The 24,480-nt window shown below is 40.3% G+C and overlaps 1 protein-coding gene and 1 long non-coding RNA gene across 2 annotated transcripts; one reads left to right on the top strand and one right to left on the bottom strand.

Annotated features, from left to right (window-relative positions):
* Window positions 1-431: 431 nt before the first annotated feature.
* On the bottom strand, window positions 432-4,898 carry LOC142965609 (uncharacterized). The gene is made up of 2 exons (XR_012957713.1): window positions 874-4,898; window positions 432-550 (listed from the first exon to the last, which is right to left on the bottom strand). It is a non-coding gene; the product is annotated as an uncharacterized LOC142965609 (long non-coding RNA).
* dhdds (dehydrodolichyl diphosphate synthase) lies at window positions 1,604-11,773 on the top strand. The gene is made up of 14 exons (XM_076106630.1): window positions 1,604-1,680; window positions 2,041-2,119; window positions 2,937-3,053; window positions 3,141-3,283; window positions 4,065-4,181; window positions 4,319-4,420; window positions 4,511-4,625; window positions 5,801-5,908; window positions 6,374-8,372; window positions 9,602-9,616; window positions 9,901-9,933; window positions 10,266-10,310; window positions 10,560-10,616; window positions 11,110-11,773. Exons 2-9 carry the CDS (start codon window positions 2,057-2,059, stop codon window positions 6,614-6,616), a joined length of 1,008 nt encoding a protein of 335 aa, XP_075962745.1. The 5' UTR covers window positions 1,604-1,680; window positions 2,041-2,056; the 3' UTR covers window positions 6,617-8,372; window positions 9,602-9,616; window positions 9,901-9,933; window positions 10,266-10,310; window positions 10,560-10,616; window positions 11,110-11,773.
* Window positions 11,774-24,480: the final 12,707 nt, after the last annotated feature.

Here is a 24,480-nt window from a genome sequence, read left to right on the forward strand (position 1 = left end):
AATTGCTTTAACAAACCCAGATATAATTTTTAAAGCAAATAAATTCAGAATAGAATTAAAAGTTATTTATAATTTATATATAACTAAATATTGTTTCCAGAGCAGCAACAGTAATGTTTAAAAGAGCAAAGTCACTATCAATAATAACGAACACAGACATCAGATATATTTACAAGGACAAACTTGTAAACTTAGACTGCAGACAGACAGCCATTGTTTTAGCTTGTTAGTAAAAAAAATAAAAAGCTTTTGTGTCCAAACATGACATGGGTTGCTTTCATTTACATGATCGTGCTTATTCAACAGATGCATTGTTAAAGTAATGACTTTTTACTCATGAATGTTAAGTTAAGTTATGATTACAACAGCAAAAAATGATGCAAGGTAATCGTGCATTTGCAGTTTTTAACAAAAAAAGACCATACAATTGCGATGATTAAATATGTTTTATTTCTTTTGTTTTTAAAAGTAACAACGCAAGGCTTGGAAAAGTCATGGTGTTGAGACTCAGGGTGCAGGGTCAGGGTGCTGGTGTTGTCACCATTAAATACTGAAAGAGAGAGACAGGGAAATGAAGTGTGGTCTTTGTTCCCACACATTAAGTTATGGAACGTCATTGTGATCATCAATAGTGTTTCCATCACTAGTTTATCATCAGCACACATCAGTGCTCCTCCCACAGTAACATTTGTCCTTCTAACCCTACAGTACTTCTGACATGCAGCATCACCGCAGTATGATTAGCTATAATGATGATATATATAACATATTCATTATTACTTATTTAATTACTATAAATGATGTGATTCCTTATGTCATACGGCAATATAATACACATTTAGCATGTTTCCTTATTGCTATCTTAAAACATACCTTGTTATGTTTTCAATCTCATTAAGGTGAACTCAGCACTCCTGACCTGCAGCATTACTGATGCTATTCAAACACAGCATTTGCACGTTTCCACAAATAAAGGCCACACCATTGGGATGATTAATATTGGTTTCTTTTTTTATTTTTATATCAGTGAGTTGCAGGTGCTCTCCACCCACTGCAAGACCCAGGGTGTGATGGGAAACGCCTGGGTGTCCCTGATCTAAGAGCTGATTGGCTCTTAGTTTTGACAACAAACACCACGTTTTGTAGAAAATCCTAATTTTCTCTGTAATTGTAATCACTACATTGTTGGCTATTAGTTCTCATGTTGTGCAAAGAAGGTTTAATCTAAAACACCTCTTGTGTGGTTGATAATAATACAACTTATTTGTATAGCACTTATCAAAACGAGTAGCAACGATTTTTTACAAGGCAGACATAAACAGAATAAAGGATAGAATACAATGCTAGATACACCCACATTTCCACATCAATATATACTTACAAGCAAATATAAATAAATCCGAATGTGGTCTGCACACCACAACTGTTGGGTTACAGTTTGGTGTACATTTATTTGAAATTTAAGTCCAATTATTTTACTTGTAACGTATATACAAATACTTGATTATATACAAATACTTGAGTATCTTTATATTGTGGTATTTCTAAAAATGAACGTTTCTTATGGACGTTAGGTTCATCCATATATTTTGAAAATCTACTAACGTCAAACCGGAAGTAGTCGCTGCGCGGATACGTCACTTTACTCCAATGCGGAAGAGGTCGTCATCGTTAAAAGCTGTGAGTTGGAAGCTCTCTGAAATGTGATACAATTACAGTTATTTTGTAGAGTAGAACATCGTCTGGTTCCATAGTGTGAATGAACGAAGCGGTTTCCGTAAAGCGTGTGTGTTTACCGGACCACGCGGGACTCGGTTTTGGGCTTTTATGGCCTCACAGCAGTTCAGTTCACTGCATGTCTCGTGAGCCAGAATATATCAATGACTGGCTGCATGAAACATTTCAGAAATGACACATTAGTAAAACGTTATTTTGGCCATATAAACATCAACTGCGTCATTGTTTTTGACTAGTGAATGGTGGGTTATAATGTTGACATTCATAACCATTTAAAAAATAATTTAAATCACCTATTTTTAGACTTGAAAGCCCGAACATGTCGTGGATAAGAGAGGGGGAATTAAACCTGCTTGAGAAGATTTCAGCCAATATCCTGAAGGTAAGCCTAATGTTGTGTATTCTTGTGTACTTCTTTGTATGTACTTCTCGTTATCCCCCCGAAAAATAAATAAGCTTCCAAGCTGTTTGAAATAAAGACAGACTAAAGACTCACTGCACAGTATATATATATATATATATATATATATAAAAGCATGTGCCACTGTTTTCCAAATCTGAACAAACATAGCAGATACAATCTGAAACAAAATGAAAAAATGTGGCATTGTATTATTTTTTTCATTTTGATATTAATTCTTAAGGATGTGTAATTCCTGTATTTGTATCGTGCTGCAGACAGAATATTCTTCTCCATCCAGATGTTTAGAACAGTCTTTGAGGATTCTGTAAACACCTGGTTAACCTAAGTGTTGCTAACTGTCTGGGTTTTTCAAAGATCAACAGTTTTTTCTTAGTTTTGTGACTCGACTGTAATGTTTATACATAGGAGCACAAAGCCAGAGTTAACGTCTTCAAATAGCTTGTTTAGTTCGATAATACTGAAGCACCTTTCCACAGCTTTCCACTGCATCTCACAGTCACCAGCAGCTCATACGTCGTCCGCTGATAACGACTGTGAGATGCAGGTGCAAGTTTTTAAAAAGCATGCAAGTGGAGCTCACGTCATGAATGAAACTTAAACACTGTAGAAGCTTGAACCAGAGAATATTTGGCATGTTATCACAATTGTTTGCCTTTTTTCTTTCCTGTTGATTGGCAAATCATTTAAGCTCCATACGACCTTATTATTAACATTACTTTGTGTCTCTATAACCCTAATTGCTCTTGACTCCCCTGACCTGTATTGTGTCTCCCAGGCTGGACCCATGCCTAAACACGTGGCCTTCATCATGGATGGCAACCGCCGCTTTGCGCGTAAGAAAAACATGGAGCGCCAGGAAGGGCACATGCAGGGCTTCAACAAGCTGGCAGAGGTGAGCTCAAAGCCTCTCAAACACATGTCACCTAAGCATAAAACCGGTTGCTCATTTACGTGTGTCCCTTTGTCCCTTCTACACCAGACATTACGGTGGTGTAAGCACCTGAACATCCGAGAGGTTACAGTGTACGCCTTCAGCATCGAGAACTTCAAGCGCACTCAAAACGAGGTGGATGGGCTGATGGAGCTGGCCAGGCAGAAGTTTGAGAAGCTGTTGGATGAACGGTGAGTTTCATGTTCAGGAGTTTAAAAAAGCCGTTTTTTTTTTCTTCGCTGGTTGCTTTCGGGACCAGTCCCATTTTAAACATGTTATGATTCACAGCTTCCTTAAAGTTAAGTCGAGAGGAACCAAATGCAGTGACTGTTTAGTGTAGTTAAAGTAAGCTAACTGTCTTTGTAAGACTGAACCGTCGAGGTGTCAGTTTCAGTGTTTTGGCTTCAGATGGATAGTAAGTAGTCAAGTGTAACAAGAACTTTTTCAAACTCCCTGTTCAATGCTTTTATATCTGCATAGTTCAGTTATAACTGGATACGCTAACATGAGTAAGATGTACTGTGGACTGAAGGGGAAGAAAGGCTGACTTATAAATAGGAGTCTACAATATCAGTTATTTCCATGATATTGTAGCTGACACTGACTTCTCCCCTGCAACACACCAGAATATCTAGTTTACACCGTTTAGATTTGGCCTCTTATTGTTCTGTAAATGTAAAGAAAACGTATTAAAACCAATCAACAAGTAAAGGCTCGTTAATCTGCAGTTCCACAGATGACCACTAGAGGTTGACCCAAGAGTGATCGAGTCTGTTTTATTTAGTCTTGTATCGACTTGCCTTCTGTTGCTGCCTTGAATTATCTGGTTAAATAAAGGCAAATAATAATATTCAATAGTCTTGGATTGAATGTCATCTTGGATGTTTCAGCCTCGTCTAAATGGTCGTTTTGTTCTCCCTGTTTCTTTTTCTCTTGATTGTTCCACTCACCCCTCTTTACTCTCTCCTGAAGGGAGAATCTGGAGAAGCATGGCGTGTGCATCCGGGTGCTGGGCGACTTGAATATGCTGCCGCTGGACCTTCAGCAGCTTATTGCCAAAGCTGTGGTCAGCACCAAGGCGCACAATAAGTACGTGTTTTATTAATTTGTTCCTCTGCTGCTATGACACCTGTCATTAGTGGCTCACCCCGACCGCCACACTGGCCATGTGACATAAACAGATTTTGTGTATTATAAATGACCATAGATACACAAATGTTTTGCAGATGTTTCCTGAATGTGTGCTTTGCCTACACGTCGAGATATGAAATCACCAATGCGGTCAGAGAAATGGCTTGGGGAGTGGAGCAGGGCTTGATCAAAGCAAGGTGACGAACGGCAAAGACAGTTCTGCCAACACCCACAATGCAACATGGGGATCTTTTTCTAACAAGTTTGTGTTGTTCTGTGGCGCTCAGTGACGTTTCAGAGCCGCTGCTCAGTGAGTGTTTGTACAGCAATAAATCTCCCAATCCTGATTTGCTCATCCGCACTTCTGGAGAGGTGCGACTCAGCGACTTCCTTCTTTGGCAGGTGAGGAGGACAATGACTGCATGGGAAAAAACAATGATTTTTTTTATTATGATTATCATTAACTTTGAAAACACTGAAGTAAGATTGGAGATATGAATTCCAAGGCTTGGTTTAGTGTTAAGTGATCAATGCAAATGAGTAGCACTACTACTCTTCAGGCGTAGTAGCTGTAACCCCTGTTAGACAAAGCATGGTTTTAACGAAGGCTTTTAGTTTATGTAGACACAACCGTGAATATGTCTTTGATGCATACAAAAGATATCTGAAAGATATCTTTGTCAGATTAAGCCTTTACAGCAAAGCAGACAAGTCTACTTTTAGTTTTTCCATTAAGACTTTGTGGTGATCTTCAGAAAGCAGCTGGGATTTTCCATCAGAATTTGGATTATCGCAGACAAAAAAACTCTGTGGCATACACAAGTTTATGATAATTAAATGTTTTGTTCAGCAGGTTAATCTTCATGAGAACTCACTATTATGATTTGTGAAGCGTGAAGGTTAGGCTATAAACAAACTACACCACGGTCACATGAGCGCGAGTAAACACAACGAGGCTGTGAAGGGGGACTTGTCGGCGTGGTGACGTTTTAACACGTTTCAAGGCTTCAAAATTCACTAGAGGGGTATTTACTGACGCTTTATACATCGTAGAACAAAACATTAACATCTCTAAAGCCTGTGTTAACCACAGACCTCAGTCCAAACATCTAACCAAAAACCCCATTAAAAATAATAACATTGAATGTGAGACGAGGAACCAGAAGTGCAAAAATGAAAAGTAATTTTCAGGTTTTCGGACTCTTTCCTGCAGCACTCTATGTAGCAGCAGACAAAGTTGAGTTTCACCAATAAGAAATCGATTTTTAATAAAGGGTCATTTTTATTTAACAAAATCAACAATACCACGTTACGATCGTAAGAAGAGCACGCCATTTGTTTTCATGTACAATTTTGTTATGATTTATATATTCATATTTTTTTTATGCCAATTACAACAATGTGTTATCCACCATATTAGGGTTGCAATCTATGATGGACAGCATTAACCAAGTAGACTAAATGATTGGATCATAATGTCAAACACTTCACAGCTTCTCCTCTCAGACTCCTATTGATTCTCTTTATTTATATATATATTTATATATATATGTATATTTATGTCTCCCACTCTGCAGACGTCCCACTCCTGTCTAGTGTTTCAGTCGGTTCTGTGGCCCGAGTATTCGTTCTGGAACCTGTGCGAAGCCATTCTCCAATATCAATTAAATCACACATCCATTCAGGTAATGCCTGCATGAGGGACCGTCTCAGAATACAGAGGCCTTGCAGAAGACAAGGGTCATAATGTTTGTGTTTTGGGAACTTTGCCAAAAGTGTCGATTCCGCTGCGCTCCTCTTGTCACTTTTGAGACGGTAGCATCATAAAGCTGATACCCTGCTGGCTGTCTTTTAAATCAGCAGAGTTCCCAATCTCAAGAAACGCCAAATATTGCCAGCTTTATGTTTATTTACTGCAGGGTTATTGTTTTGTAAGATGTTTATATTATATCGTCCAACCACAGAATGTCACTCTCGTCACTTGTCAGTTATTCTGGCACAACACATAAATTAGAAAAATGTGATGTTGCAAAGCTGCAAAAGCTCTGATAACCGTAATACCTCGTCTCTATGACTTCAGCCTCCAGTCACATGATGTGTACTGTATCAGGATTCCTGTATACATCTACGTTGTTGTTGTTGTCTTTTAGAAAGCCAGAGACCTCCATCGAGAGCACCAGGCCTCACAGCAGCTCGAGGCGGACCGTGCCTGCGTCGCAGAGCACCTGCAGCATCGTGGGAACGGGAAGCCCGCCGACGCCCAGAGAAGACAGGAGGCCCTGCTGCACTACACCACCCGCCGGGAAGAACGGATTCAGGACTTCCTCGAAGCGCTGAAGCACAAGAGAGACTCTTTCATTCATGACTTGTGGAGCGACGCCGTCTCGGCCTAGGAAAGGCTCCGAGGAGGATGAAACCTCCCCGGTCCTCTTCCCGAAATGAAGAGTGAACAGTAACAGTAGCTGTGTTACTGGTTTGTACAAAACGAGAGGGCAGTTTTACCCCTATGGGGCTGTAAAATAATCAATATTTATGATTGAAGATCTAAAAAAGAAAGTCTAATAGGTGGAAACGTCTGGTCAAGATGTAGTTAAGTAATTGTGTAAATTGTCTGTCAACTGCATGCTATTGATTGGAAGATCTAATTACATGACTGAATGCCAGGGATCCCAAAGCAGCCGTCCAGATTAATGTAAGTCAGTGCAGTTTTGTTGAGTGTGAACTTTGATGACATAACTATATTTTGACCAGCCTCCTTTAACAGAATAAAGCGATTATTGTATGTCAGCTACGATTAAGTACAATTCCGACCTTTGTTCTTGCATACCACATGTTAATAGGCTGTCTTTGAACAGTTATTGCCTCCGTCTGGCTGTTAATACGTCGGTATGTCAAGTCTGAACTCAGTAGAGAAATATCACTTGAATCTCAGATTTCTGTTTGGTCCACGAGATTACTGAGGTCTTTCTACAGATCAACAGCCAGATCAACTGAACCTCTAGTTTCTACTTGTAGCTGCTGGAGTCAGTACTGGACCTCTCCACTGATTCACATGGTAGATGTACAGTTTTAATTGAGCAATCCATTGCGTATATTAAATCAGTCGGATTGTATATATTTGCCATTTGGTCCGAAGCAAATATTTACTTAGTAGTTGTAATGTTTTAGTACATATAAAGCTCGGTAAACTATGACTCCTTCAATTTGATCTCCTACTTATTTTAGTCCGTTTTCCCACGTCCAAACTGCAAAAACATCTTCTTAATCCACCGAGTAGAATTAGGAGTGTTAATGCCCTTCCATAGGAAATATTAATATTATCAAAACTAATATTTTCAGTGAGGCAATCCTAATGCAACTGATGTCACTTTAATCCAATGGGGTAAGAAATATTGAGGTATTTAACTTAAAAGTAGCAATACCACAGTATCAAAACATCAAAGGATGATTAGCAACAAAATGTACTTAAAAGTATCTACAGTCAAAAGTACTACAAAGCTAAATGGCCCCATTTTGGGTGTTTTATTGATGATTTATGAATAGTTAGAAAATAATTACTAATGCATAAACAAGTATGCAGCATTTTAATGTCATGGTGGAGCTAATTTAAACTACTTTATATTCTGTTGGATAGTTAACATTCACCTGTTTTGCATTGAAAAATGGGATTTGAAAGCTAATTAATATAGATTTTATTAATAGGAGAATTTTTTTACTCTGTGGCATTGCTACTTATTTGTCGGTAAAAGTACTTCTTCTACTTGGCCTACTTGTTTATGATGCAGTGCATTTTTTTTAGACTACAAACCTCAGAGCCCTTCAACACAGCGCCCCCTCGCGACACTGATCAGTATTTTCCCGGGTTGCTCCTGCCTCTTTAACAAATGGGCGGCGCTTGGACGCACGTGACGTATTTGCATCCAATGACAGACAGCGAAACACAAAACCGGTTCGAACCGGTTTCGTTCTTATATTTCAGCGTATAAACTACAAAAAACATTCGTTTGCATTATACATTCGCCATTTTACGCAGCGACTGGTCGGTTGTTGTGTGTTATCTCTGCGCGAGAGAAAAAAAAAAAAAAAAAAAACGATTCAATTTGTTGAGCTCTCTGTCCACTTCCTATCAACAACATGGGCAAATCGAAGGTAAGATGTTTTATTTTTATTGAAACTCCGTGCACTAGGTTCGTGTTAACTCGGGTCAACCGTTAGGCTGCGTTTGATATATCTGCATCAGAGGAACGTCATCATCCCCAACAAACAGTGCAGCCATGGCGGTCCGACGGGGAGAGAGACCTGGGCGGGCATCCTCCCGGTCGGCAAAAATTAAAGTTGCACTCTAGATAGTAACGTCAAATGCACCGTTATCGGTCAAACACGACTGGTACCGAACATAATGTTATTTTCACGCCCTGCGCCAAATGCTCCGACAAGTGCAGCCGTTGACATTGCGCTGTCTTGTTTTTTCCCTCTTTGGCAGCAGGTTTTTTTTGGGGGGGGGGTGATGTTGACGGTTTACAGATAACGTTCCGCGCTGAATCGTTAAATGTATAACTGTAGCTGTTGGGTCGATATGACCGCGTAAGCTCGCGACCTACTTAATCACCGATTGTTTTTTTTGTTACCAAGCAATCGAAATAGTAAGTTATAAGCACAACTTGCACATGTCAGGAAGGAGTTGGGGGAGGGGAGGTCACATTTATTTATTAATTTTTCCCTCTTGTTTTGAATCGGAAAAGTCCGACTTGCTCGTGCATGTTTGTTGAAAACGGGTTTAACGTTGAATTTAATCACATTTGGTGGAACGATATCTCGGTCGGCTGACTTTACTACAACGTTACACGTGCGCGTGTCAGTAAATTAACGAATGCATTGATGTGGACATTTTTTTTTCTCAATTAATATATTTAATAAATCAATTTTGCGTGTCGAGATTAAACACCCTGTAGCATATGGTTTTATTTAAATTATATTTGACATGAAAAAAAAATTAAAAAAAGGGTTTTCTTTCTGAAATCTCAACCTTTTTTTTAAAATTTTATTAAAAATTGTTTTGCAACCTCTGCAGGCTTTTGTGTGGCTGCGTTTCGCTACACGGCTACAGATTAGTAAAGTAGTAATCTTATCAGTTTCCCGACAGCTGTCTGTCGGCGCGCACTGATGCAAAACAAAGGAAGCTGTCAGGGCGCCAAAGCGGTGTCATAGTGACAGGACAGCCCGAATTTGAATTCAAATATGCGCGGGAAGTCCCTTGTCACGTCTTTTATGTTATGTCTGCAGAACTCCGTGATTTTAAGATTAAGTGATATTTGAGTTGTCGTGAATAATAATATTAAAATTGTAATGTTTATTTTCTTCTATTCTTTGTCTTTCAGGCTGTCCGCCCTGAGGTTTGTACACATATTTGTTGATATTATTCATAATCTATTGATGCTCTTGTTATTGCCATTGTATACAAATACTTTGTAATACATTGATAACTGAGATTTGCAGTTAATTGTTGCTTTTGAGTGTAATTTAATTGAGATTTTAGTTTTCTGTTTCTGTCATTTTGATAAGACCAGCCATCTGATGCCCTCTTTAGGGCTGTGAATAGCATGTTTAGTTAGTGTCATCATGCAAATGAGTTACATCTGCAATCGTTACTGAAGGTTTTCTTCCTCTATCTCAACAGGAAAGACGATTTTCCAAGCGGCTGGCTGCTGTGGTAAGAAACACGATTAAGCCGTTATCAAGGACTGCTATTTTGTTTTGTGATTATTCTTACTCGTTACCCACAAGTTGGTTTTCTAAAAGCAGCTTCCTCTGATTAACTTAAACTTTGAAATTTGAATCAGCATAAACTCATTGTTTGTCACAAACGTGCTTCACTCAATATCAATTCATCCTTAACCCTTTTGTAATTACAATAGTGAACAGGGGGTTATTTTTGAGAGATGGTCACAAAACTAATAATGTGCCTCGTGTCAGCATCCATTTTTATTTTTATGTTTTTCTTCTACTGTTAAATACTAAATGAAATGTCTTTTTGTTTTGCAGAACCCTCCCAGAGTGCTGGAGGTTAAGAAGAAACCTGCTGTAAAAGTATGAAACCGATAGCTAGCTGATATCAACAGAACATCTCTGTGTGCCGCATGTCACATGTGAAACTGAATCATGGCCTTCACTTCCTGGAAGGGAAACTAAATGTGGCCTAGTTCAAGGAAACAATACGGGAGAATACCTTTTTGATGAACAATTTAGATGTTTTGGTATCCTTGTTTTTCCTTCATTAATCTGAAATGTGTGATAATTGTCTAATCTGTTAGTAATCAATTTTCTTGTCATTTGTAGAAGGCAATCAAAGCAAAGAAGACCAAACTAGCTGAAAATGGGAACGCCAAGGCTGAGGTTTGTTTCTTTAATGAGAAAGATCTTACACAACATCAGTTTTCTTTTCTTTTTTGCAGGAAATTTGTGCCATTAACTAATAAATAATTAATCAGAACTATCCAAAGTATGTAAACTTATATAAAGAGTGTCGCGGGGAGCTTACAATACTCATTTGAAGGAATGATTTTAGTATTTGTAGGGTATTCAATGCATACACACAGCTGCTAGCCAACCACAAAACTTAATTTGAGAACTCAAATTACATATTTCTGTGTTGAAGTACAAGCTTGAGGGCACAAAAGTTTAAAAATAGTTCTCCTGATATTGAGGAAGTGCCGGTATCTTTGGAAGTGTGATTGTGAGCAAAAGCTGTAATTATAAACTGAAAGAAAGACACTACCAATCAAATGAGAGTTCGGGGGGGAATCAACAGCATGAAGATCACAGTGAGGAATGTGCTGCTAAACAAACGATGCTTATGAAGTATAACTTTCTTCTCTTCCGTCCCCAGGAGCCAAAGGCCGAAGCCGCTGAAGCCAAATGAATAACAGTTGATGTGCTCACTCTGTGTACTTGGTGATTGTACAGTTTTAAATTAGTATTTTTTACCAAGTTTTATATTACAAATGTCATTTATATGTTTGTTTGGGCTTGCACTTGTAACAAAAGTTTGTTGTCACATTCATATCCATTTTATATCCATTTAAAAATGATTACCGTCCATATCTCGTAGACGTGGCATTTTTAGTTTGTCTAATCCTATTTTATTTTTTTTTTTATTTTTTTTTAACTGCTGAGTAATAGATATTTTCCACCAAGTTGGAATTGGAATCTAATTTTAAACATTATGAGGCAGCTAAAGCATATTGTTAAAATTTGAGGGAAAATAGGAATTTTGCCTTTTATCTCCTTGTATTTGAATGTCAAACTAATAAGAAATTGCTTACCAAATGTTTTTGAAACACTGTACGTTGAAACAAGTTCCAATCAGTGAAAACACCACAAAAAGAATCCTGTTATTAGGTGAAAAAGATTGATGCATCCCAAAAACATGTACGACGTGAACCTGGTCATCTGATGAAAAGTCCCGTTAAGTTATGTTTCTCTCCTGACTGAAGCTTTTCTGACTTTAATGGCTGATCTAAATGTTCTTGAATAAAAATTGTCAAAATGTTTTCATGGCATTACTTTGTTGCGACATGAAAACATAAATAGGGGAAAGGGAAGTCGTTTAGGTTCCTATAGGTGCACAGTAACCCCCAAAACGAATGTCATGTTTTTAAGATAATCAACAAAGATGTTCTTATTTCTCCTCGTCCCCTCTGAGGTTTTACGTTAGAGGCTTAGTTTTTATTTTCCACCTGCTTTAATCTTAAAAAGGTTTATTCTCTACGCCTACTTGGTTTAGGGAGCTGGTTGACTTGAAATGATGAGCCTGAACGTTTCTGGACATTATAAATCCCTGATTCAGATAAAAGCTAAACGGTTCTGTAAAACTCCTAGAAATGTCCTTTGAAACGTGTAAAAACTACACGTGTGAATTAAGCAACAAACTGTATATACTGTATTCTAATTGTATGAATTTGCTGTTGCATCAGGTAGAATTCTCTCATTGTAGTTTGTCCAGGTGCTGTTAGGTAGATCATCTCAATCTATACTCCGCATGTGCCAAAAGAAGGCTCCAGTAATCCTCAACTCAAATGTGAAACAGTGGAGCGGATTTATAAAGTTGCACAAAATTGAAATATCCGTCCCGGTGTAAATATTTCAGCAGAAATCAGTATTTGAGTTGAAACTGCTTTGATGAGTTCCCCGGCTGTGGAGAAGCTCTCGGTGTCTTTGCGCCGTAGCACCAGTAGAGCGCAGCGTCACACCAAAGTCGGTCACATGTGACACGTTTTGTTTTGAGACCTTTAACCAGACGTCCAGGGTCCTGCTGCCTTTCTGGTTTCACACAGTTAGATATGGGTCAGGAAGGCTACAGGTGACCAAAGTTACAACGCAGCAAACAGCTGTTCACGATCCTTTAAGAAATCCTTAAATCTTTTGTGAAGATTACTTGAAAGCTGTTACCGGTCAAGGTCTTTTAAAACTTGAGAAATGTTTATTTTGGTGTTGATATACTTCCCATGTTATACATATTTTGTATATTAATCTGGTATTTACTTCCCCTCTTTTTGTTTAAACTGTCTGTTGTACTGTGGTTTTATTAATAAAGTTGTAAAAGATATTGTAGATTCTGTCCCTTTTCTCTTCTCCTCTAGTTGAGTATTAACCAATCATTTTCCAACTTTGGAAACGCTATTCGTTTAAAAAAACAGCTCACCGATCTCACCATAACTTCCACTCAGTAGCTGTTCTGGAGCTTTCGGTTAAACCACACGATCTTCCTCATCACACGGAGCATCGCTGGAGCGTTGTCATTTTAATAGATGTGTCAATCTCAATTTATAAACCATCAGACATAAGATAAAACATCTCATCCATCTGCTGAGGAAGATTGTGTGATTCGATCAAAAGCTCCAGAACAGCCAACGAGTGTACAGTGGATAAAAACAGTAAATGCCATGTGTACATAAGGTGACTGCAGCAGCATTCAGTTGGTTGCGGGTCATATACATTCCTAAACTACATACTGTAGAGTAAACACATACTTTAAATCAGTATAGCGGTCATGTCTCTCCACATGTGGTAAAGACTGCAGCACACACAGGTCAATTACTGTGTTGGAAACGGCAATCACGACATCACTACATTCATGCATCAGATTGATATTAAACCGACGTGTGCTTTTCGACTGTATCTGTAGGTTGAGAATGCAGTCCACTGACCCCGGCCAAGACGTGGGCCCCTGGGCACAGCCATGCAAAAAGGTCCCATCAGCTCCAAGACACACAGACTTTGTAGTTGTTTAGCCTCTTTTTCTTGCTGTTTCGTGTCCCTTCGTAGTCATTATGTGTCTCTTTGTAGTCTTTTGCAGTCGTCCCTTTTGTAGTTGTTTCATGTCTCTTTGAAGTTGGGTTGATTGTGTGATACAAAGCAAAAGCTCCAGAACCGGCACTGATTGGACAATGTGGTGGGATTGCTTTGAAGGAGTTCTCGTCCATATTGGCTGGAAATTGAGATGGATAGAAATTGTTGTTTGTTTTTTATTAAGCCAACATGGACGAGAAGTGTTGTGTTTAGGCGATCGTGTCAACTTGCTGGGCCACTTCATCTGCTGAGGAAGATGGAGTGATATGAAAGCTCCAGAACATCTACAAAACTGACCTCTTCGTAAGATTGTTTTGTTGACAAATTCATTTTTAATCTCTTCTAAAGAGCAACCAACCTTAGTCTGTTTTAATGCAATTTTCCCACACCTGCTTTACCTATTTAACATCTAAAATATCAACTTAATAAATGAACAAATGCGTTTTAGCCATTTTATTTAGGCCACATTTCCACAGTGTACACATGACATGTGCGGGTAGTCTATGTGTTGGCATTTCACGGTGTAAAAACCAAACTAAATGGACCAGCATGTCCTTAACATGACAGCAAAACATGGACGAGCCCATTTCTCCCTCACCAGCATGCGTTGTGTGTGCTGCAGGAATCAGAGTGCCACACCCCCCCCCCCCCCCGCCCATATAGGACACTGTCCCGGCTTCCTATAAAGTCTGTACATCGTGTAGGCTACATGTGGTGTTTTTCACCCAAACGCAGACTGAGCGGCCCCCCCAACCCGTCCTGAAACCCCGCTGCAGCTGCAGGTAAGCGCACTAGTCTCCAAGAAATGTAAAGCTGCAAAAAGAAAGAAGTAACCGATGAGGAGCAAAGCGTCCACAGCTGGTGTTGCGACTCGTATGGAAGAAAGAAAAGTGTCTCATTGTCTCTGTGTGGTAGTAGTTGCTCTGGGTTGTGGCTTGTTAGTTGGTTTTATTTCCTTATTAAAACTTAAATCTTTTTGGTTTTGCGGAGGTTTTATTAAAAAATAATCGTAAAAGCTGTTGTATTGAGTCAATTGTCTGCTTATGTTGAAACTCTAGAGTTTTAAAGGGCAAACACACCTAATATGAGAAGCTGCGTGTAAAACATTTGACATCCATGAATTGAATAATGGAATTAATTGACATTTTAAAAGGTAAAGTATGCATTAGTTTATTTTGGCGTGTTGTGCAGCTGACTGGGACCAAATAGTAGATGTGGTGTTTTTTTAGTTTTTCTTTTCTTTGGCAGTGTGGCTGTACATTTGGTACCAACACTGTAGTTTAAAATGACCATTAGGCATCATTTTATGTGTTGTTTGAGTCTTTAATGAAGATTTTCATGATGTGAGCTTAAAAGTCTGAAAAAAAAAAAACAATCTTTGGTTTTGTTGCTTTAATGCATCCAAAAAATGCAAAATATAGGAACTTGACTCTTGTTAAAATGATACATTTGCTTTCAGTGCGTCTGTCTGCTCAGCTCGTGTTTAAGTGAAGTCTGTTGGATGAGTCTGTTCTGTTGGGTCACTTTCCTCCTGTTGATTGGATTTACACTGGTGTGTCGGCTTAGCTGGGTGGCTTTCTAACAGTAGGTAGGCGAACAGTTTAGCCTGACGCTAATTAAGAAGCTTGAGGTTTGGCTCATTTAACTGACAAAGCTTCATTCTTCAATGTGGTGCGCTCCCAAATTCAACTTTTACTTTGTGTCAGCCATGTTGGCGTCTTCACAGCAGGGGGCCCAAAATGGAGGCCATGTCTAGAGTTTCATTGGAGCGTACACCTTGATTGGCCAATAAGGGGGGTCGGGGGGGGGGGTGTGTGTTTCCGGACGAGGAGAAAGCAAACTGTAGCCCAACCCCTCATCTCTGCTGTGTTTAAGCAAACAGGATAAACCTATTACTAAAGCAATGGGCATATAGCCAAGGTGAAACAAATAGAAACACTCCTCCTTCAGCTTTAATGTTTTGATTTTATTTTTTCTTTACATTTTTATTAATTTTCAATTTCATAGCATAAGAGATGCTTTTTCAGTTTTATAGCCTTTTGTTCAGTGCTCGTGCAGTGTATAATACACAAGTGTTTGAAATGTTACTTATTTTTATAATGGAAATAGTTTACCAAAGTTGCCAGTTCGCAAAAATGCTACCTCAGTCTCCAGCAATAAGACTTTCTGTTCAAAATAAATGAAAAACTTAACCTTAGACATTTGTTTTTTATTTTCCTTCTGCCGTCCCAAACTCTCGGTGGAAAAAGTGCCTCTTAAACCAGGGTGTGAACTGAACCTTGTACTATTATTACACTCCTTGTAGCGACAAAATATGTTCTTTACGATGATGGACTTTAAATATTTAAACTGAGAACTCAAAGGCACAAATAGGCTTCTGATCAGCAGTCGTCAGTTACAGCATTGCATCACAGGCGATGGTGCACATAGCGCAGAGAAACCATGGTAGCAGTCGTGTACATGCCATAGTCCTGAATGTGGCAGGAGCCTAGCTGATGATTGCCTGACCAGACAGTCAGGTTGATGATGATGTAATCCTTAACTGCTGTTACCCAGCAGGAGACTTTTATTTTGTCGATTGTGGTGCTGCTGTGTCGGTCTTTCCCTCTGCTGCCATCCACACTCACTGGCAGGAGATCCCCTGCTGCCAGCGGGTGGGCTGCAGAGGGACCATTAAGGGACATGGGAAGGCGGGACAAAGAGAGGAGGAAAGGAGTGCTGGTATCTCATTGGCTGTTAGGTGTTAAGTACACAATGTACCCAGTAAATGTTTATGGGCCGAGTGCAGGCTGATTGAAATCCTCCCCAGGGGCTTTTTATTATCACTCTCAGTGGGAGAGGAAGTAAATTGAATTGAGATGCCTTTGTGTTTTCATAACCTCTCCTGATGGAAATATGTTTTCTGTATCTTGCTACAAGCTTTAAACCAATTTTGTATTCCTGAAAATTCATACATTTTTTTTTTTTTATAGTTGAGGTAACTACAAAGTAGTTTTGCCAGAAAGCAGACATCAGACATTGTCCATGTGTTACTCATGCAGTTTGTCAACAGCTGGTATGTTGAAACGTGGTCACAACCCGAGTGATACACATGTGGGGGAAACGCCCTCTCGCTGTCACGGTAGTCCGCAGGTAAACCTGAATAGTTCACAAATGATTCACCTGGACTCCTGCCAAGGCACGTATAGTGAACCACTCCTAAACACTCACGCATCAACATGAATCAGCTGTAAGGATGCTCTGGAGTCACACTGGTGACATGTCTTTATTATTATAGCATATTCACTCTTAGTCTTGCACCTCCATGTAGTTGGAGAGGCAGCTTTTAAAAAAAAAAATATGGTCAAAGATATCTTGACTTTGAGTCACCAGTATGGCTCATGCTCTAAAAACGCTGGCTCCTACCACTCCCACAATGCACCTCAATAGTATCTATTATTTGACCGACCATGCCCACTTCTTTCAAACGTCTCACCGCCAGTTTGAAACGCAGGCTGTCTGCTAAAAACTTTAAGTCTCAAACCTAAACAGAAGACCGTAAAGGTGTTTATTAGGAAGTCTGCTAAAGGTATGTGTTAGAGGAACATGAGGAACTGTATGTTGTTACAGAAGAAACTCGGACGACAAAAAATACAAAACACAGCAGCCAAGTGATTTTAAATTTTGAGTTTAAAACACAGAAAGGGGAAAGCGCTTGTTGAGTGTGGATGAAACGCCATTCCCTGAGCTGTTCCTGTCTTATGGAGACCTGGTTGGCAACGAGCCTGCATCTCCATTACTGCCAATTGATCAATGGGAAATGAGCCACCGGTAATTACTGAAATCAGTTTTATTTTTCTCCTAATGTGCCTCCACACACTCAGATCTTTGACACCTAAAAACTACTTGTATGAGATTATAGTAGACTTGCTTGGACTCTTTGATTGCATCTTTTATGCTGTAAAGACCTCAAATGAGTTCAACTTGTTGTTAATGTGACTTATTTGGTTCTTGTTTGACACTGGCATTAGCAGCCCTACGTACCTCCTTGTTGATCAGATGCAAATTTTTTGTGTTTGTTCAAGGTGTGATCAAACTCCACGAAGCCCAAATATCCTGATAATGCCTTGTGATGATTTATGTCAGTTGCAGCGTGATGTTAACACTAGCTTGTCATCATGGATCGTGACTATTTGTTCAGTGAAATGGAAACAGATTATATAACACCGACAGCCACTAGAGCTATTAATACACACGGCTAAAATAAATGTTAATAAAAGAAGACTATTGTAGTCTCATGTTTCTAATCTGGACTGTCCTGAGGTCTGTGGCATTTCATTTCTGCTCCAGCTGAGATTAAATGGCCACATCAGGCTGGTTATGTAACTCTACTCTCTGACATGCGTGCTGCTTAGAAGAAGGCAGTGTTGTTCTGTTTGCGTTATTCCTATTTAACATCATATCTGACGGTTCACAAAGGGTTTTTCTAGTTTTGGGAGGAGGGTTCGTTTGGGTGAAGGTAACCCATTGAGAGTAATGCATTTCGACAGCATGTATGTGTTCTGAAAGTGGGCGTGTGCTTGAAGGCGAGCCCGCAGATCGGGTTGGGTGAGAGTGAAGCTGTATAAAAAGGTGGAGCGCGGTGCAGAAGCTCTCAGTAGTTCAAGTTCGTCGCTCTCTGGTTGGCATCTGTTAGGATTTTTCAGCGTGGTTGGGAAGTGGAGGGTCCCGCTGCTCTGTTTTGGGCTTTTTTTTTTTCGCCAATCAAAACGGCCTCTGGGAGGTGAGGAATCTCGACCAGTTTGGTCGAATAACAGCAATTTATTTTACACCAGGAGCTGCTTTGAAAGCTTGGATTGCATTTCTGTTTCTCGTGAGAGGTAACTCAAACCAGGTTGGCACATTAATGCTTCACACATGTTTCTACCTGATCCTCCTCCTCCTCGCCTTCCCTGGAGCCTTGATCACAAACGTTGTCAATCCCAGCTGAGCGTGACGTCCCTTGTTGTCTTATCACCTTTTGGAGTTTGTGTCTTTTTATAATGTACAGCCTCATCTGCTCCATCTTTAACTCTTGGGATGACTCTTTCCCATCCTTTCAACAGTAGAGAACATCCAATTTGTAAATGTTAATTCTTGCCTTCTCCCTGTACTCTTTGTTCTTGTAAGCCACGGTTGGACGGACATCCATCCCTCCATATGCTTTGGTGCTCCTACTCAACAATTGGTTGTCCAACAATCATGCAAAATGCCACTTTCTTAATCGGTTACACAGAATTGTCCATGCGTGAATGAACAAAATTGTCCTTTTTCCTTTGCATCAGTTTGGAGCGCAGCATGAATAGATGCTCTGTTGCTTTGGTGCAAGCATGACGGTTTTAATAACGGAGGGGTTTAAGGGGCATTCCGGGAGGAAATGGTGTCAAGTAGGTCGGATCTAAAATATTATATGATCACTTGTATGGTATGTTTTCTCTATATGGCGCTCCTATTGGATCAGCACATGGGAGTTTAGTGCCGTGCCTGCAGGCGAGACGTGTTCCTCCCTCTTGCATAGGTCAGATGGTTTATTTGGGAGGCAATGTTCTCTTCCTCTTTTAGCAGCAGTACTCAAAAACTCTTCTAAAAATTTGGTTAGGAAAGTAGATTGTATCTGATGCTTCTATAGAAGTTGAGTAACGACTGGATACTAGATTTACATTTATATATATATTTTTGTCCATATGTTTTAGAGACTCGACTGACTTTAACTTCTGGTGGATATTTTAGTTTCCTGGCTGTATTTCTGTCGGTATCTGTCACATTTCTGCGCAGTTAAGTGAATTCTCCGTGATTTTTTTTTTTTTTTAGTTTTTCTTTTTTTTTTTCTTTGCAGGTCTTGAGAGCCACCCCAGCTCTTCCCTCTGTTTGGTCCCACCTCTCACCACATCAACAGACATGATCATCAGACTGGGCAGGCTGACACCCGGATACTTCCGCCTCCTCCAGGTATGTGCAGATTCACCACAGTGTGTGCAGATGATGGCTGGGATATACTTTGCATAACTCTAATTTGATCGTTTCTGAGGATGAAAATGTATGACGGGTGTTTTATAATGGCACATAATCACCAAACCATCTGTCGGAGTTCAATTCTTGCTAAAGAGCTTCATTTTCACTTTTGGCAAATTGTGTTTTAGCTGTCCATCACAGTTGGTCTTTATCCTTTGCTTGTATAGACATTAACACTGGTTCTAATCTGGACTGCGTCACACAAGGGGCCCGGTGCTGTTCTGTGACCCACAATCCGCTTTCATCGCCGCTATAATTAGGGGTGACACTAATCATTGATATAAGTTTCTTTTGTTCGTCCCGCTGTCATAATCCACTCATCAGTAGCGACCCTCCATATGTCTCGCCCGCTGTGTAAAGTCTTTGTTCGCTAATTTGGAAACAAAGGCTGTCGCCCCATGTGGCTTTACATCGACTCAAAAGCTCCAACAGACCGGAGCAAAATGACTGCCTCTTACATGCGATTTGACACATTAGCGGGACAGTACAGTTTTAATGCTGAATATGTATTTTGGAGAGTCTCCTACAGTGGCGACAAAGATTTCAACGTGGTTCGACTCAAATGCAAATTTATAAATTTGTGCTTCAGGGCAAAATTTCCCCAGAAAATCAAGTTCACACAACTTCTAACCGAGCAGTCTCATCATTGCCAAGTGCTAATTTGCATTTTTTTTTTTTTTTGTATATAAGGAAAGGTAGCTGTTCAATATCCAGTACCACTTTCATGTTTTTGTACAGTTGTGCTCTACAGTAACATCTCCTTTAAAAAAACAACTGTTGAAACCACTTGGCATGGATCAAGTAGATCTGCAAAAAAAATTGTTTTAAAATTTCTGAACAACTTTTCTGTAAATATCTCCTTGATGAAGTCTTAAAAATAAAACAATAATCATAACTGTTAAAAAATTACCTTTTTCAAATGGTCTAGAAACCTGCCATTGGCTCTGAAGGCAGTCACACCAGCATTTTGATAAGGTGTGTGTGTGTGTGTGTGTGTGTGTGTGTGTGTGTGTGCTTTCTTTAAATATGGGAAGGGGTGTTGGTAGCCTGAGCTTTTCTAAAATGCTAACATTCCTATCTCACTGCTGGAGTCATAGGGGGTAAGGAGGAGCTGTACATTCAGAGACACGCATAATCAAATGTGGGCAGTCACTCTATAAAATACAAGCCGATGGATCCCAGATGCATATTTAGCTCCTTTTGTGCCCAGAACATTGTGTTCCCCTTTTGCTCAAGTCTCTCCCTTCCTGAATGTTTAATGACTTTTGCTGCTGTGGGTTTGGCCACACGGCAGAGGGCTGTGGAGCTAAAGCTGCAGATGTTTGGTCTTTAAAGAGAAGTCTCTTAGGACAAAATATTTGAATGTTTGGCCAATAAATGGCTCATTGTTTCAACTGTTGGCTGACCTCTGACCCTTGCCCTGGTTCTTTTTCTCTCTCTCTGCAGAGGCAAGTGGCCGGTGAGGTGCAGACGCAGCCACAGGACCGCGCCGTCAACCAGATAGCCATGATGCTGGCCATCATGGGCCTGAGCTTGTCCTACTACAGTGCCAGACAGATGACGGAGAAGGTCCAGGTCCAGCCTGCGCCCTGAAGAGACTTCACTACTCTGATCGTGGAGATAACGGATGAGCCAATGAGAAGTGAAGGAGGTGGAGGGGGGGGGGGGGCAGGGGGGGCCGGGGGGGGAGGGGGGGTGGGCCAGGTGCAGAGACGCAGCGACGCAGCAGTGTCATCCAGGACCGCACTTTTCTGACCTCGCAGTCATAGTTGCACTCAAGACACTGAATATCTGGGATCCCTCACACACACACACCATGTGTTTTCTGTACTCGTTGTCAGGGCTTTGTGGGGGATGGCTCACTTGGGGTTGTGGATAAGACTGCGGTTTTATGGACTGGTTTGGGTGGGTGATCAAAACCAGCTGACTGCCAACTGGGTCTGACCATTAGTCATTACAAAAGTACATGCTCGCAAGATGCCGTCTATACTGTTCTGAGCTACAAAAAGGGAGGGGGAACTCTTGAATAACTGTGAATTTTGCCGCAGCTCAACACTTGTCCAAAAGGGGTTAAATAAAAGACCAGTAATGCCTTTTTAAGGGAAAGGCTGACTGCAATTGAGATGTACCTTGTAATGAAGTGATGGCAGGCCCAGGACAGGGTTAAAGGGGATTCAAATTTAGCCCAAACCGTTTTTGTTTCAGGTTTTCTGTAATTCTTTGTTCCTTCTCGAAAGAACCTTGCAGATCCTTGTGAACACATTAAGAGCTGTATTCACAAACATACAGTATATACTTGTGAAATGTATCTGTCGGGTGTCAAAGATTCAGTGAATAGTTGCACAAAAGTGCATTTTTAAACGCTACATTAGATCTTCAAAGGGACTTAAAACTACTCATTAATTATATATTATTTTTCCTGTGATTTCACACTATTTTATCATAAATCAATGAAGTCATGTTGAGATGTGTGATTATCTTTAATAAGCACACTGGTTAAGAACCCTTCCTGCAATATCTACTACATGTTAATGCAAACGCCTAACTTTAATGAATATTGCATGGGTGTGCAGACTTTTAATCAAAATCAGCCTGTCTTGTTTTAATGATGAATTTATTATTTTACTATTTTGTAAAGATTTAATAAAGCTGTGACTATTTTGAATGAGACGCGCAGTGAGTGTTCAATGACGTAAAAACAGTCTCTGAGTTGAGTTCGAACAGTTCCTCTGTTGGCGCTGGGGGCTACAGAGCTGCAGTATTTCCTGTAACAGAGGCTCTGGGCTTCATCTGCACGCAACAGGAAGTAGTTGAGCTGATGCACACATTGTGTCTTTCAGTGAAGCAGCCTTTTTTCGCGCCTGCTAGTGTGCCATCTTCTCACGCAAGCCCAAATGTATCGTGAATTTGCAAAAATGTGGTTCTGTAATGATGGCTTGGATTGAGAGTCAGAGTAGGAAGCAATAAAGGCATGTGAGGAATGGAAGGTTTTGGGACAACATGGTCAACAAGTCTATTAGTTCCAAGGAGAACATCATGTTCTACCTTGAATGTCAAGTTTCAAAATGCAAGCAAATGGGACGTTGGGGGAGATCTGGGATTAATTTGGTTGGTTAGCTCGTAATATGACGTCTGGATGGTAAATTAAAGAACTCACTAGCAGCATTTGTCCTCTATATTAAGTGGCAGCCATTTTGAACACATGAGTATTTATGAAATATTCTTCATGTTTTTAGACTCCTATTTCCTCAGTTACACACGGTTTATAAGTGTGAGTGAACTAAAAACACTTGGTTCCCATGTTCCCCTGCAACACAGACAGGTTTGAGGCAGATTGGTGATAGCTTTCCCGCATGTCCTCTCCTTTCTCTCGCAGGGCGTGGAGTTTAGAAAGTGCGCATGCCTGTTCATGGTCTGATGTGATGCCCTGTGACAGGCTGAGGCCTCGTTGGGTGCCACGTGCCCCTCTGCCCACGCCGCAAGCCCCTCCCCATCGCCCTACCCCCTCGCACATCACTGGGCAAAAAAACCTCGCTTTGCCGTCTCAGTGATGCAAGTTAAGGACACAACCCTTAACGAAGGGCGCCCATTGGCTAACCGGTGGTGCGTCACCAACATCGGCCTGGTTCTGAGCCACAGAGACAAAGGGATGGGGATAAGGTCATTGGTGGGGAATGTGGGTGTCGAAGATCATTATTTGGGATGGAAGTGGGGGTTCCATTCCCTTTGTTTTATTTAGTTTTGATATATCTAAAGAATTGTCACAAAGGGGCATACGATTGCACTCAAAGAGTTGGCCTCAACAGTCAAAACCAAGTGAAGTTCTGCAGATGCGATGGTTTGGTAGATGCTTTTTGTAGAGATTGGTGGAATTTGGAGCTGCAGGTGCAAAAAAGACGCCAACAGGACTGAGGCTCATTCTCAGATGACTGTCACCTTTAATGTTCATAACCTCCTTGACGCGCAATTATGAGAAATATGCTCAACGTGTGTGTGTATGTGTGTGTGTGTGCACAATGAATCTGTATGTATCGTCTTTAGATATGATTTATTCTTGACAGGCTGTATAATAATGAAGCAATATGGTAAACTCCATTTGAAGCATAATAGCACTTTAGCTTTACTTTCTGTCAAACAGTATTGTACATGCCCCTTCGTGTTTGAGCCTCACAAGGCATTTCCTCCCTCCTGTGAACAAATTATATGTTTTGCTGCTGCTTTTTGTTCAATAAAGACATTAACATATATTTCCTGAATGTCATTTTATGAACTCGTGATCAGCCTACTGCTGAAAAGTCGCATGAATTAGTTCATAGTCACCATCATCATATATATTTAGGACCGGGTTAAGAAAGCTTGTGGACCAAGGCTATGAGCATTTCAGGCCATACTTTGTCAGCATTTTTTTTAATCCACAAGTTTGATTATGTCCATCTGACAAGAACATTATAGAAGCAAAAGAAAACAGAAAGGCCATTTGACATGTTAATGCTCGCTGACCAACCCACCAAGTTTCAACCACTTCTGTAGAGTTAGCGAGGGGGCTCATTTTGCCAGTTGCACCTCAAGGCCTTCACAGGCTTCTTCGTGGTTGTTTTTATTATCAGTTTTTTTGAAAAATGTTCTTGAGTATGTGCTCACTCTTGGCTGTCTCCAGAAATCTTTTTTTTTTACATTTCTAGGCCCCACAAGCTGTGTCAATTTTGAGACCCAAAAACAGAATTGCAGGAGTTGCTCACAGGATTGCGTCTAAGGGAGGGTGAAAAGAACTAGTTAGTATGACGCGTTGCTGTTTCTATATTGGGGATAACGGTGCACATTTTCAGATAGTCTCTCCTGGCTGGTATTCATAGTGTGGCACTTGGATGTTCACACGAAA

The sequence above is a fragment of the Anarhichas minor genome, unplaced genomic scaffold (genome assembly GCF_050575085.1).
Source record: "Anarhichas minor isolate MPS153535 unplaced genomic scaffold, ASM5057508v1 ptg000035l, whole genome shotgun sequence".
NCBI lineage: Eukaryota > Metazoa > Chordata > Actinopteri > Perciformes > Anarhichadidae > Anarhichas > Anarhichas minor.

Bases quoted from the DNA above. Each gene is read 5' to 3' on its own strand.
- dhdds (XM_076106630.1), top strand. From the start codon at position 2,057: ATGTCGTGGATAAGAGAGGGGGAATTAAACCTGCTTGAGAAGATTTCA. The intron at 3,054-3,140 runs GTGAGCTCAAAG...CTTCTACACCAG, and splicing joins GCTTCAACAAGCTGGCAGAG to ACATTACGGTGGTGTAAGCA. The intron at 4,421-4,510 runs GTGACGAACGGC...TGTGGCGCTCAG, and splicing joins CAGGGCTTGATCAAAGCAAG to TGACGTTTCAGAGCCGCTGC.